The sequence below is a fragment of the Haemorhous mexicanus genome, chromosome 13, assembly GCF_027477595.1.
Source record: "Haemorhous mexicanus isolate bHaeMex1 chromosome 13, bHaeMex1.pri, whole genome shotgun sequence".
NCBI classification, from domain to species: Eukaryota; Metazoa; Chordata; class Aves; order Passeriformes; family Fringillidae; genus Haemorhous; species Haemorhous mexicanus.
The window spans coordinates 9,553,413-9,563,369 of NC_082353.1; the positions used below are offsets into that span (position 1 = coordinate 9,553,413).

General features: G+C 38.4%; 1 protein-coding gene across 1 annotated transcript; it reads left to right on the forward strand.

The window, feature by feature from the left end:
- Window positions 1–392: 392 nt before the first annotated feature.
- Window positions 393–8,187, forward strand: DNAAF4 (dynein axonemal assembly factor 4). The gene is made up of 9 exons (XM_059858304.1): window positions 393–547; window positions 1,114–1,261; window positions 1,619–1,752; window positions 2,778–3,018; window positions 3,760–3,905; window positions 4,501–4,610; window positions 5,324–5,477; window positions 6,485–6,590; window positions 7,647–8,187. Exons 1-9 carry the CDS (start codon window positions 425–427, stop codon window positions 7,754–7,756), a joined length of 1,272 nt encoding a protein of 423 aa, XP_059714287.1. The 5' UTR covers window positions 393–424; the 3' UTR covers window positions 7,757–8,187.
- The last annotated feature ends 1,770 nt before the right edge of the window (window positions 8,188–9,957 follow it).

The window sequence follows — 9,957 nt, forward strand, 5'->3', positions numbered from 1 at the left end:
GCCAGGCTCGTCTCGGTGGTTCTGAGCAATACAACAAGTGGCAACAGGCAGGAACTGATGCTCAGGAAGTTCTGCCTGAGCTGAGAGAGAACTTCTCTCCCTCAGGCTGCCCAGAGAGGCTGTGGAGATATTTCAGAACTATCTGGACACGATCCTGTGCTATGGGATGACCCTACTTGAACAGAGAGGCTGTACCAGATGGTTTTTTGTTAATAACTAACGTTTGATAGTTTTTGTCAGCAGTTCGTCTCTTTCTAGAAATGTACGTGGATGACACGAGCTGCGTTCCTTCCCGCTCCGCGGAGCGGTGAGCGCCGGCAGCCGGAGCCGTGCCCGCGGCCCTCAGGCCCCTGGGGACTACAGCTCCCGGCGTGCGCCGCGGGGCCGAGGCCGGCAGCGCCCCGGAGCTGCTCCGGCCGCGGCGATGCCGCTGTGGCTGCGGGAGCACAGCTGGCGCCAGACCCTCACCGCCGTGTACCTCTCGCTGCCCTTGCGCGGTGCCCGGGCCACCGCCGCCAACATCTTCTGCAGCGAGCAGTACCTGAAGGTACTGAGGGGGCCGGCCCCGCTCGCCTCACGGGTCTCCTGCCGCGCCTGGCCGCGGGGTGACTCCGGAACCCTGCTCGGAAGCAGGCGTGCCGTGCACCATGGCAACTCTTCAAATTCAGGGCCCTCTATCTTTTATCATCTCCCTCGGTCTGCTGCAGGCTGTTAAATGCCCGTCCTGCGGCAGATCATGGCTTTAGCACTGTTCATTCCTTACTAATGCTCTTGCCACCCAACAGGTGCCAGCTGCCTTTACTCTCATAAATGGACTGAATTTATACATTTGCTTATACCGTGAATAATCCTAAATTTGAAACCACGGCTTCTGTTGCAGTGCTGCAGAACCGACTTGTTCAATCTCATTAATGAAATATATAACCTCGTGATGACCCACCCTTAACGCGAAGGAAGCACCTATCTCTGGGCTTCTACAAACCTCCACAATGGATACAAAGCAAATTAGTTCTGTCAATAGCATCTGTTTCTTGAGGTTTATTGTATGCTTGTGCTCTGCTTTGAATATGTGAGAGTTAATTTAAAATACTAGCCCAAATTATATTTTTGTAGGTAAGCATCCCTCCCGTTTTGTTTGAAGCCGTTTTATATGCTCCTATTGATGACACAAACAGCACAGCAAAGATTGGAAATGGAAACATTTTCTTCACTTTGTATAAAAAGGAACCGGCCATGTGGGATTCCCTAACTCTAGCAAATGGTAAGTGTTCTACTCTGAAAGTTAGATTGCGTGTAAGAAAACCGTACTGTGAAACTTCTGCTGGTAGATATCTGCTCAGTTCTACCTTGTTCATTGTTAAAAATAGAGAACATGTGAGAACAAGGTTATCTACTAGTTCTGGCATGTGTGAAATAAAGCAATATTTCTTGTACAACTTACATTTTGTGTTTAAGCAAATCTTAATTTTTCTCTTTTAGAGATGGGCTTGGTAGACCCTGGTTTGTTGAATTGTAGCTGTGTTGTATTTTGCCAAAGTAGCAGAAGAAATCATGTTTTCATTAACATGTTTATACCAATAGAACACCAGGCCTAAACGACTAAATTTATTTTTTTAAGCTGACAAGGAGAAACTACAACATCTAAGAGAGAATGCTGTTCTAAAAGCCCAAGAAAAAGCAAAAGAGGAGACAGAAGCAAAAAAAATCACAAAACAGGAACACAAAAAATATGCTTTGGAGGCCACAATGAAGGTAGGTTTAGAAGAAGCTCTGCCAGACATTCATGTAAACTGCTACCAACTAATCTTTGTTGGATGCTTTGTTAAATGTATGTTAAAAAATATGAAAAATTCCAATTTTTATTGTAGTGGTGGTGAACCTTATTATTATTTATTTCCATTTAAACCTATTTATTACCAAATATGAAAATGTTACTGACAAAGTGCTTACAAGTTGCCACTTTCTGTGAGTAAGACTAATGAAAGTTTTTGGTGACAAGCTCAGATTTATGTCTGTTCAAAGGAGACTACAGTCATGTGGAAAAACTGAAGTCTTTTGTGGCCTTTGCTGGTGTTTAGTCCTTTAGCACTGTGAAAAAATACTGATTTTAAAAATTCTCACTTATTCTTTGTTATGTTTTATATCAGCTTGTGGGTTTTTTTTTTTTTTGTCTTTTGTGTGTTTGTGTCTTTGTTATTCTGCTTTTTATGTGTATTTTAATATATGTTCTTAAAATTTTTATGTATATAAAACGTCTGGCCCCTTCACTTGTGTTCCAAGGATTGTTTTATTTTTTTTGAGCATGCAATGAAATTGTAAGAGTGCATATGCAATACTGACCAAAAAGAACTACAGTTAGTGACTTAAGTAGCAATGTTGTACCTCTTCTAGATATGTAATAATCTCAAAGAGGAGAAATAAGAAACAGTGTATTCAGATCATCACATATATTTTACATTTCTGTATTTTCCGGAGATCTACATTGGAACATGGCTAGGATTTTCACTGTTAAAAACTTATTTTAGAATGTTTCTGGAGTATACCTTGGGGTTGTTAGTAAAATAGTTTAAAGATGAGACCTCTAAAAGCTGATCAGAAATCTTTACTCTCACAGGCATTTTCAAGCATCTTAATTAACTCTGCTTGTATGGTCACATTATTGGTTATACTGTGCTTGGGATATGGAACTGGGCAAATAATGGTAACTTTAACTTAGTCAAGTCAGTATTATCAGATGTTCTGTATCTCATAGGGTTGTTTTTTTTTTTTTCAAATAGCTAGAGGAAGCAGAAAGAAAAAGAATTGAAGATCTAAAAGAAAAGGAGCGGGAGAAGGTCACTAAAGAGTTGGAGTTATGGAAAAACCAACAAAAAGATGGTGATAAATACAAGAGCATCCAAACAAAAGAGGAATTACATCAAGAAATAGAGTCATTAAAAGAGAGAAAAAATGAAAAAATGAACAAAACTCGGATTCCTAATGAAGGAAGTTCTAAGACAAGACTCAAATCCACAAGAGGTTGTATAATTGAACTGTACTTTGTAATTCTTTAAAGTGTGGGTATAACTTTATTCCCAGATGTTTGTAATTCATCACTTATCTTTGTCTGCACTATACTGAACCAGTTCTTGTAGCTTGCAGTTATTTTAAAATTGTTTTCAGACAATTTATTGAGCTAAAGCACATGAGTTCTTAGCTCTTGTTGAAATCTTTGGAAATACAAGGGTGGGTTTTGTTCTAAGCTTTAGAAAAGTAAATCAGAAAGCCTTCCTGGCAGTGAAATGCAGACTTCCTGGGGGTGGGGTTTCTGTTACCCAAAGTTACCTAACTTTGGATTTCATGGAAATATTCGATCTCCTTTTGTGCTCTCTGTCCTATGTCTTGGATCCATGGAGAGCCAATTCAGGGAGCTAAACCAGCAGAAGACATTTAATTGTTTGTTTGTTTGATTTGATAGGTTAGTTTTAGCTCTTATTTTCGCCCTGTCACAGCATCATACAAACAACAGAGAGGTGTAAGAGGAGTTTAAATTCATTTGTGACAGATGCTGTATAATTCCATTTTTTTACTTGCTACATTAGGAAGAAAAATTGTTTGAACCTTCCCTTCAGAAGACCAAGTCTAAGCTTTTTTCAAGTAATTAGAGGTTTAATTCTAGTGTGCCACATTTCTAAGGCAGGTGTACTTTGGACTTTAGTAGAAAACCAGAAAAATATCTTGCTTCATTTTTCATGTCCAGTGCTCTAACTCTTTTCATAGGTCGTGGTTCCTGTAGTATATTTTCACAGGATTTAAAGGAAGAACAGTTACCAGCTCCCCGAGTTGCTGCTACAATTAAAGTCAACTTTACACCACGAGTTTTTCCCACAGCTCTGCGAGAATCTCGTGTTGCAGAAGAGGAGGAGGTAAGGTGGGGAATTAATTATTGTGTATTCAGTCAATACAAAAATAGTGTCTGTGCCAAGGAATGTTACCTGTGCAATATCCTCATCTTCCAAGGAAGGCAGTCTTATTTAAATTAAGATACAAAGAAACAATTTTATGCAAAAATTCCTTTCACCGTGTCATGCAGATTAATAAATAACATATTCCTTTTTTGGGAGGGGGAGAAAAGGCAACAATATTAATTTAATTCCTTGAAGTACAAAATTTGAAGTGTCCTAACTCTTCTAGTTAAGATTCTTTCAGTTCTGTCTTAAAAGAAGCTCGCAGCTCTTTTGAGCTCAATTCAATGAACACAAAGTAATTTTGAAAGATCAAAACAGACAAGTAAACAAAAATGTATTAGAGATGTGGTAACCTGACTTCTCATGGTAATAAACTATTTGGGGAAACTTTGAAGTTTTTCATAATAGACACTATCAAATATTTTCCTGTGTCTGAAATACATGGTCAATAGAATTCTTTTGATAAGTATGAGTGAAGAGATGAAAATAAAATCCTTTTCTGGATTTGAATTTTTGCTTCAGAAATAATACTAGCACATTTTTTTATTTACAGTGGCTACATAAACAAGCAGAAGCTCGAAGAGTAATAAATTCTGATTTATCTGAGCTGGAAGATTTAAAGGCAGAGGAGAAGAATCCAGATTGGTTAAAGGACAAAGGAAAGTGAGTTACATTCCACTTGAAGGCGTATTAAAAATGAATTAGTTTTATGGTGTTTGTCTACTGTTCAGTTTTGGCATATTCTATTTATTCTAGACAGAGTTGGTGAATGTCTAGAGTAGTCATGGTAGTCAAACTAGAGATTTTATTGACAGTTTACAGGATCAGAATCTGATAGAATGAGATGCAATTGTTGAAGCTCATGATGAACAAAATCATTGTAAACACATTATGTGTAGTCTTCTTTGAAGAAAGTTGAGCCAGTGCACTATTATACCTAAGTGGATTTAATTTCATTTGTACTTTTTTAGTGAGACATTAAACATCTGTGTAAAATAAACTTTAGGGACTTTGTACAAATATTGGTTTATTTATATAGCTGTGTTATACAGAAAGCTTTCATTAGGCAATCACAATCAGATATACAAAGCCTTCAAAATGAGTCCTGTGTCTACATAAATGTGTCCACTCTTACAATCCTTCATTGCTTGTAAGCAGTGACTATTTTTGTTGTGTGTCTCTAAGCTATATTGTCAGCAGCAAGGTGCACTGAACTTCAGCTGTGTTGTTCTCAGAAAAGGCTATAAAGGGGCATTTCAAAGGAGAAGACGTTAAAAGCTCAAATTTTTGAAAATGAGTTAACAATAAGTAGGTGTTTATTTTGTATTTATACTCTTCTTTAAACTGTGTGTTTCACTTTTTTGTTGAATACTTAGCAAAATGTTTGCAATGGGAGACTACCTTGGGGCTGTAAATGCCTACAACCTTGCAGTGAGGCTGAACAATAAACTCCCCGTGCTGTTCCTGAACCGTGCTGCTTGCCACCTTAAACTGAGAAATTTGCACAAAGCTATTGAAGATTCCTCCAAGGTATTAAAAAAATCCAGGAGCTTAGGCTGTCATCTTTTGCATTAATGTGATTTTTTACTGTGATGGTTCAGTTTTAAGCAGATCTTAATACCTATTAGTGCAATTCAGAGTTGTAAAATTCAAAATAGTATAATGAAGCCATGGTGAAATATTAAAATTTGATAGTGATGAATGAACTTTCAGAAGTTTAAAACAAAACAACAGTAAAATAAACCTTAAACGAGGCTTCCACACATTTGTGACAAATGGCCATATATTGGCCAGTATGTTTCTTTACAGATAACAATATTGTAGCAATATGTACACTTGAAAAAGCCCACGACTTGGAGCAGAGAAAAACAAAACCAAGTATGCTCATACATTTTCTATTATGTTGTGGTGTGCTTCATTTGGTTGGAAGGAAAAAAGAAGTGGTGGTGATGAGCAGGATACCTTAAAAAACTTCCAAGAAGCCAAACATTTTCAAAGAAGGGCTGTATTGTTCTGATGTTTTAGCAGCTGTTGTTTGTGCAACAAGAGGAATGATCTCAAATGGCACCTGAATAATGTGGGAACAGTTTTCCAGGAATTATTATTTTTTGAATTAATACATTCTTGAGTCTTGAAACTTGGGTTTTTTGGTATTGCTTTTTCCTACTAACTGCTACTAAAACACATGTGCTTTTTTTAGTGCTACCTTTTATTTTTTTCTTTTGATAGCATGATAGGTCATATGATGTATGAAAACAGAACACATTATTTGATCTCAATTAACATGGCATTTGTCAGTTTTTAGTCATGGCAATGTAACTGTAGTTGGCAAACTGGGGTGACAGATACAAATCTTAATGACTTAGAATCACAAGCCATTTATAGTTAAATTTGAATAGCTATTTTCTATTTCTGTTTGAATAGTTATGTTACTGTATAATAAGAGTAATTAGGTGAGAGAAGTGTTTGTAAATGAGAAAAAACCCAAATTATGGAAAGCCTACTTATAAATACTTTGGGTGTTGTCATTTGTAAAGGCTCTGGAACTGTTGACACCACCTGTTCCTGATAATGAGAATGCTCGAGTGAAAGCCCATGTGAGACGTGGAACAGCATTTTGTCAGCTGGAATTGTACACTGAAGGTGAGGCCTTGGTTTTATGAAAACATGCACAGGAATTTACAGTGACATGCAAGTAAGTCTGTTTAGCTCAGTGAGGCTGCTCACACCTTTATGTTTTGAGAAGTAACTTGAAGGAGGTCTGTATAATCTATGTCTATTTGTTATGAACCTTTATACCACATTCTTCATTTTTTTTAAATTTACTGGATACTTGAAAAATCTTTACAAGTTTGAGAAAATGGATTGCGTTCTTAATTTAAGGAGTTTTTCCACTGAAGATATTAAAATAACCTGAAATATTTCTAAAATACTTGTGAAGTGCTTAGTAACCTCTTTGTAAAATGAGGTAGGAAGCCCATATTAATGAGTTAAATGATTCATCAAGTACATGTGATGTGTGTGAAAATAACTGAATTTACAGTGTCCCTACTCAGTTCCTAAGAGTATCAGATCAGTTTTGTAAAGCAAATTTACAAGTGAAAGCTGGTAATAGAAACTGAAGAGTATTCAAAATGTCAGTGTTGAAGTACTAAGCTTTGGCCATTGTTTACCTTTTTCTGCAGGTCTCACTTGGTTATTCCTTTATAGCTTCATTTGCACTTTGAAACCTTATAAAAAAGACTAATGTGGGCAAGACTCACCTTACCTCCTGTACTCAGGATTTGTTTTTTTCCCCACAAGCTCTGATTTCCACAGTTCATGGTGTTTTTATTCATATTTTCACACAGGATCATTTCCTCTCTTCTGCAGAACACTAGAACAGTCTCCTCATGCACACACACATATATAAGTGTATGTGTACATGAAGGAAGAGGCTCTATTTTCATGTTTCAAAACCTGAAAATATTTATGTGGTAGACTGTTTCCTCTACAATGGTTTGTAAAATAAAATAAACAATATAAGTTTATTTACTGATGGAAGCTAAATGAAGGTCATTCTGATTCCATCTTACTTAAGGACAAACCTCAAGATCAATACTTTATGCATTTGACTGGGGAGTAGTTATTTCCAGTTAGTTGCTAAAGAGGATGCTCTGGCATTATTGATTGATATTCTTATTAATGTGTCTATATTAGGCCTCCAGGATTATGAAGCAGCTCTCAAGATTGATCCTAAAAATAAAATTATAGAAAAAGATGCTGAGAAGATTCGACAACTAATTCAAGGAACAATGCAAAGTTCTTAATTAAAAAAAGTATAAAAAAGAAACTTTGATGCCTTTGAGGACATCAGACGGAATCTTATTTCTCTTCAGTGTGTGTTACCTAGACATTGTTCTGCTTTACTTGGAGCACTTACAAAATTGGTAAAAGATTGGATATATTATTGGAAAGTATAGTATTATAAACATGATTAGATATATTTTATATAATTTTGATACAAAGTTGTTGTATTTTTTCTTTTTGTTAGCATTCTGTATTACTCTGATAATCTGAAACCCTGGACTTTAGGTGGTTCCTTTTTGTTAAGTGTTCTTTCCAAACTGGGGCCATTTCAACTACACTTCTTTCAGTAGCAGTTTTAGCAGACTTCTGAATTTTCTGCATCAGCCTCTTTCCTGAATACCATTTATGACTGATTTCTGTCTTTATAATAAAGTATTATATTATCACGCAGGTATATATATTATTGTGTGCAAATTTTACAGCGTTCTATCGGGGAGAAGGTGGCAGGCATTGTTTCCAGCTGTTTTACTTAGAGCCTTGAGAGGAGTGCTGAGGTGAGTCAGAAATGTTTGGTAGGAAAGCTGCTGCCTCTGCTTTCCTACAGAAAACTACTGCATTGCACTGGAAGGGGCTAAAACACTTTTTTATAACAGCTGGAAGGAGGGCAGTGCAGCAGTTTGAGTGCCTCTATTGACTGTAATGCTGTACTTACAGATATTGCTGTTTGAGCTATACTTACAGATATTGCTGTTTTCTTTTTTATAATTACTGAAGGGAAGTAAGGGCTAAGGAGGAGAGACACTGGCAACAGGAGAAAGATCATCTTAGTCAGCCCTTCAGCTAACCAGGCAAAGCATTTCAAATTTGTCAACTGTTTTTGGTCAGAGCAAACATTGCTCAAGATGTGTATTGAAATACATGTATGGTGGAGAGTGAGGAACTTAACATTTTGACCTTATTTAGTAAACTGTGGACAGTGGTAATTTGACTCATAATGAAGATGGAAGACAGTAAAATTTGAGACTGATGTAAATTTCTGCATTAATGGTAATCTTGAGCATAGAAAATATCTTAATATGTGTGGCAGAAATAGTTAGCATGGATAATAAAAATATGAATAAGAGTAAGATACAGGAATATGAAAAATAGAGCCCTAGAGAAATTTACATGTGACTGTGCTTCCTCACTCATGTTCACATGCATGTATTTTTATTTTTATGTTTATTTTTATTTTGATTTTTTTCCCCCTGTAGGGAGTGAGTGATCATATGACAAATACTTTTTGGTCTGTTTATGGAAGTGCTGTAGTGCTGTATTGATGAGCCTGCCAAAAACCTTTTCTGAGTGAGGTACCTCCGTTAGTGCTGCTGAGCAAGCCAGTTAAAACCTGCTGCTCTTGAGAGGTGCAGTGAAAACTTTTTTCTTTGTTTCTCAGTCATGTAAGTCATGAAGCTGACACTGAAGTTGCTGTTTTAGATAAAATTTGACTAAGACATTGCCTTTATTAACGAGACCTGTTGTTGTCGATCTCCCATTTATTTTTTTTTCCAGTATCAGAGCACTGTTGAGGTCTAAACCTCTGGGATTTTGGATCTGCTCTGTTTGTAGAGTGCCTGTTGGTGAGATGTGATCTAGGAACGTGGGTGGGAGTTAGGAGCTGCCTTATCCCCAGTCTGAGTGGCTCTTGGGACAGTTTCCCCTGAAGCAGCAGGGCCTGTGCGTTGAGGAGACTTCCCAAATTAGTTAATTCCCTGTCACCAGAGTTATTCCACCTGAGGCTAGAAGAATCAAAGATTTGTTGTCCATATACAGCACCTTTGGGATTTTTTTTTTTGGGGGGGGGGAAGTGGCATGTTCTGGGGTGTTCGTTTGGTTGGTTTTTTGGGGGGCGAGGGTGTGGGTGCTGGTTGGTGGTTGGTTGTTTATCCTTTCCCTTAGTACAAGCGTTCCTGGCATGTAACGGAGCGCGTCTCCTCAGAGCTGGCTGTCCCTGAGCGCGGCTCTCCCGTGATTACCCCGCCACAACGCTCCCCGCGCTGAAGGGGCCTCCGAGCAGCCCCCGCCCGGCACAAACGGCGTCCGGGCCGCGGGGCCCGCGCTCGGCGGCGCGGCGTTACCATGGCGGTGCCCGGGGCGGGCCGCGGGGCGGGCCGGGCGCTGCGGTGCCGCTCTGGGCGCTGCGGTGCCCGGGCCGCTCTGGGCGCTGCGGCCGCCGGGCCGC

Bases quoted from the DNA above. Each gene is read 5' to 3' on its own strand.
- DNAAF4 (XM_059858304.1), top strand. From the start codon at position 425: ATGCCGCTGTGGCTGCGGGAGCACAGCTGGCGCCAGACCCTCACCGCC. The intron at 3,906-4,500 runs GTAAGGTGGGGA...TTTTATTTACAG, and splicing joins GTGTTGCAGAAGAGGAGGAG to TGGCTACATAAACAAGCAGA. The intron at 6,591-7,646 runs GTGAGGCCTTGG...TGTCTATATTAG, and splicing joins GCTGGAATTGTACACTGAAG to GCCTCCAGGATTATGAAGCA.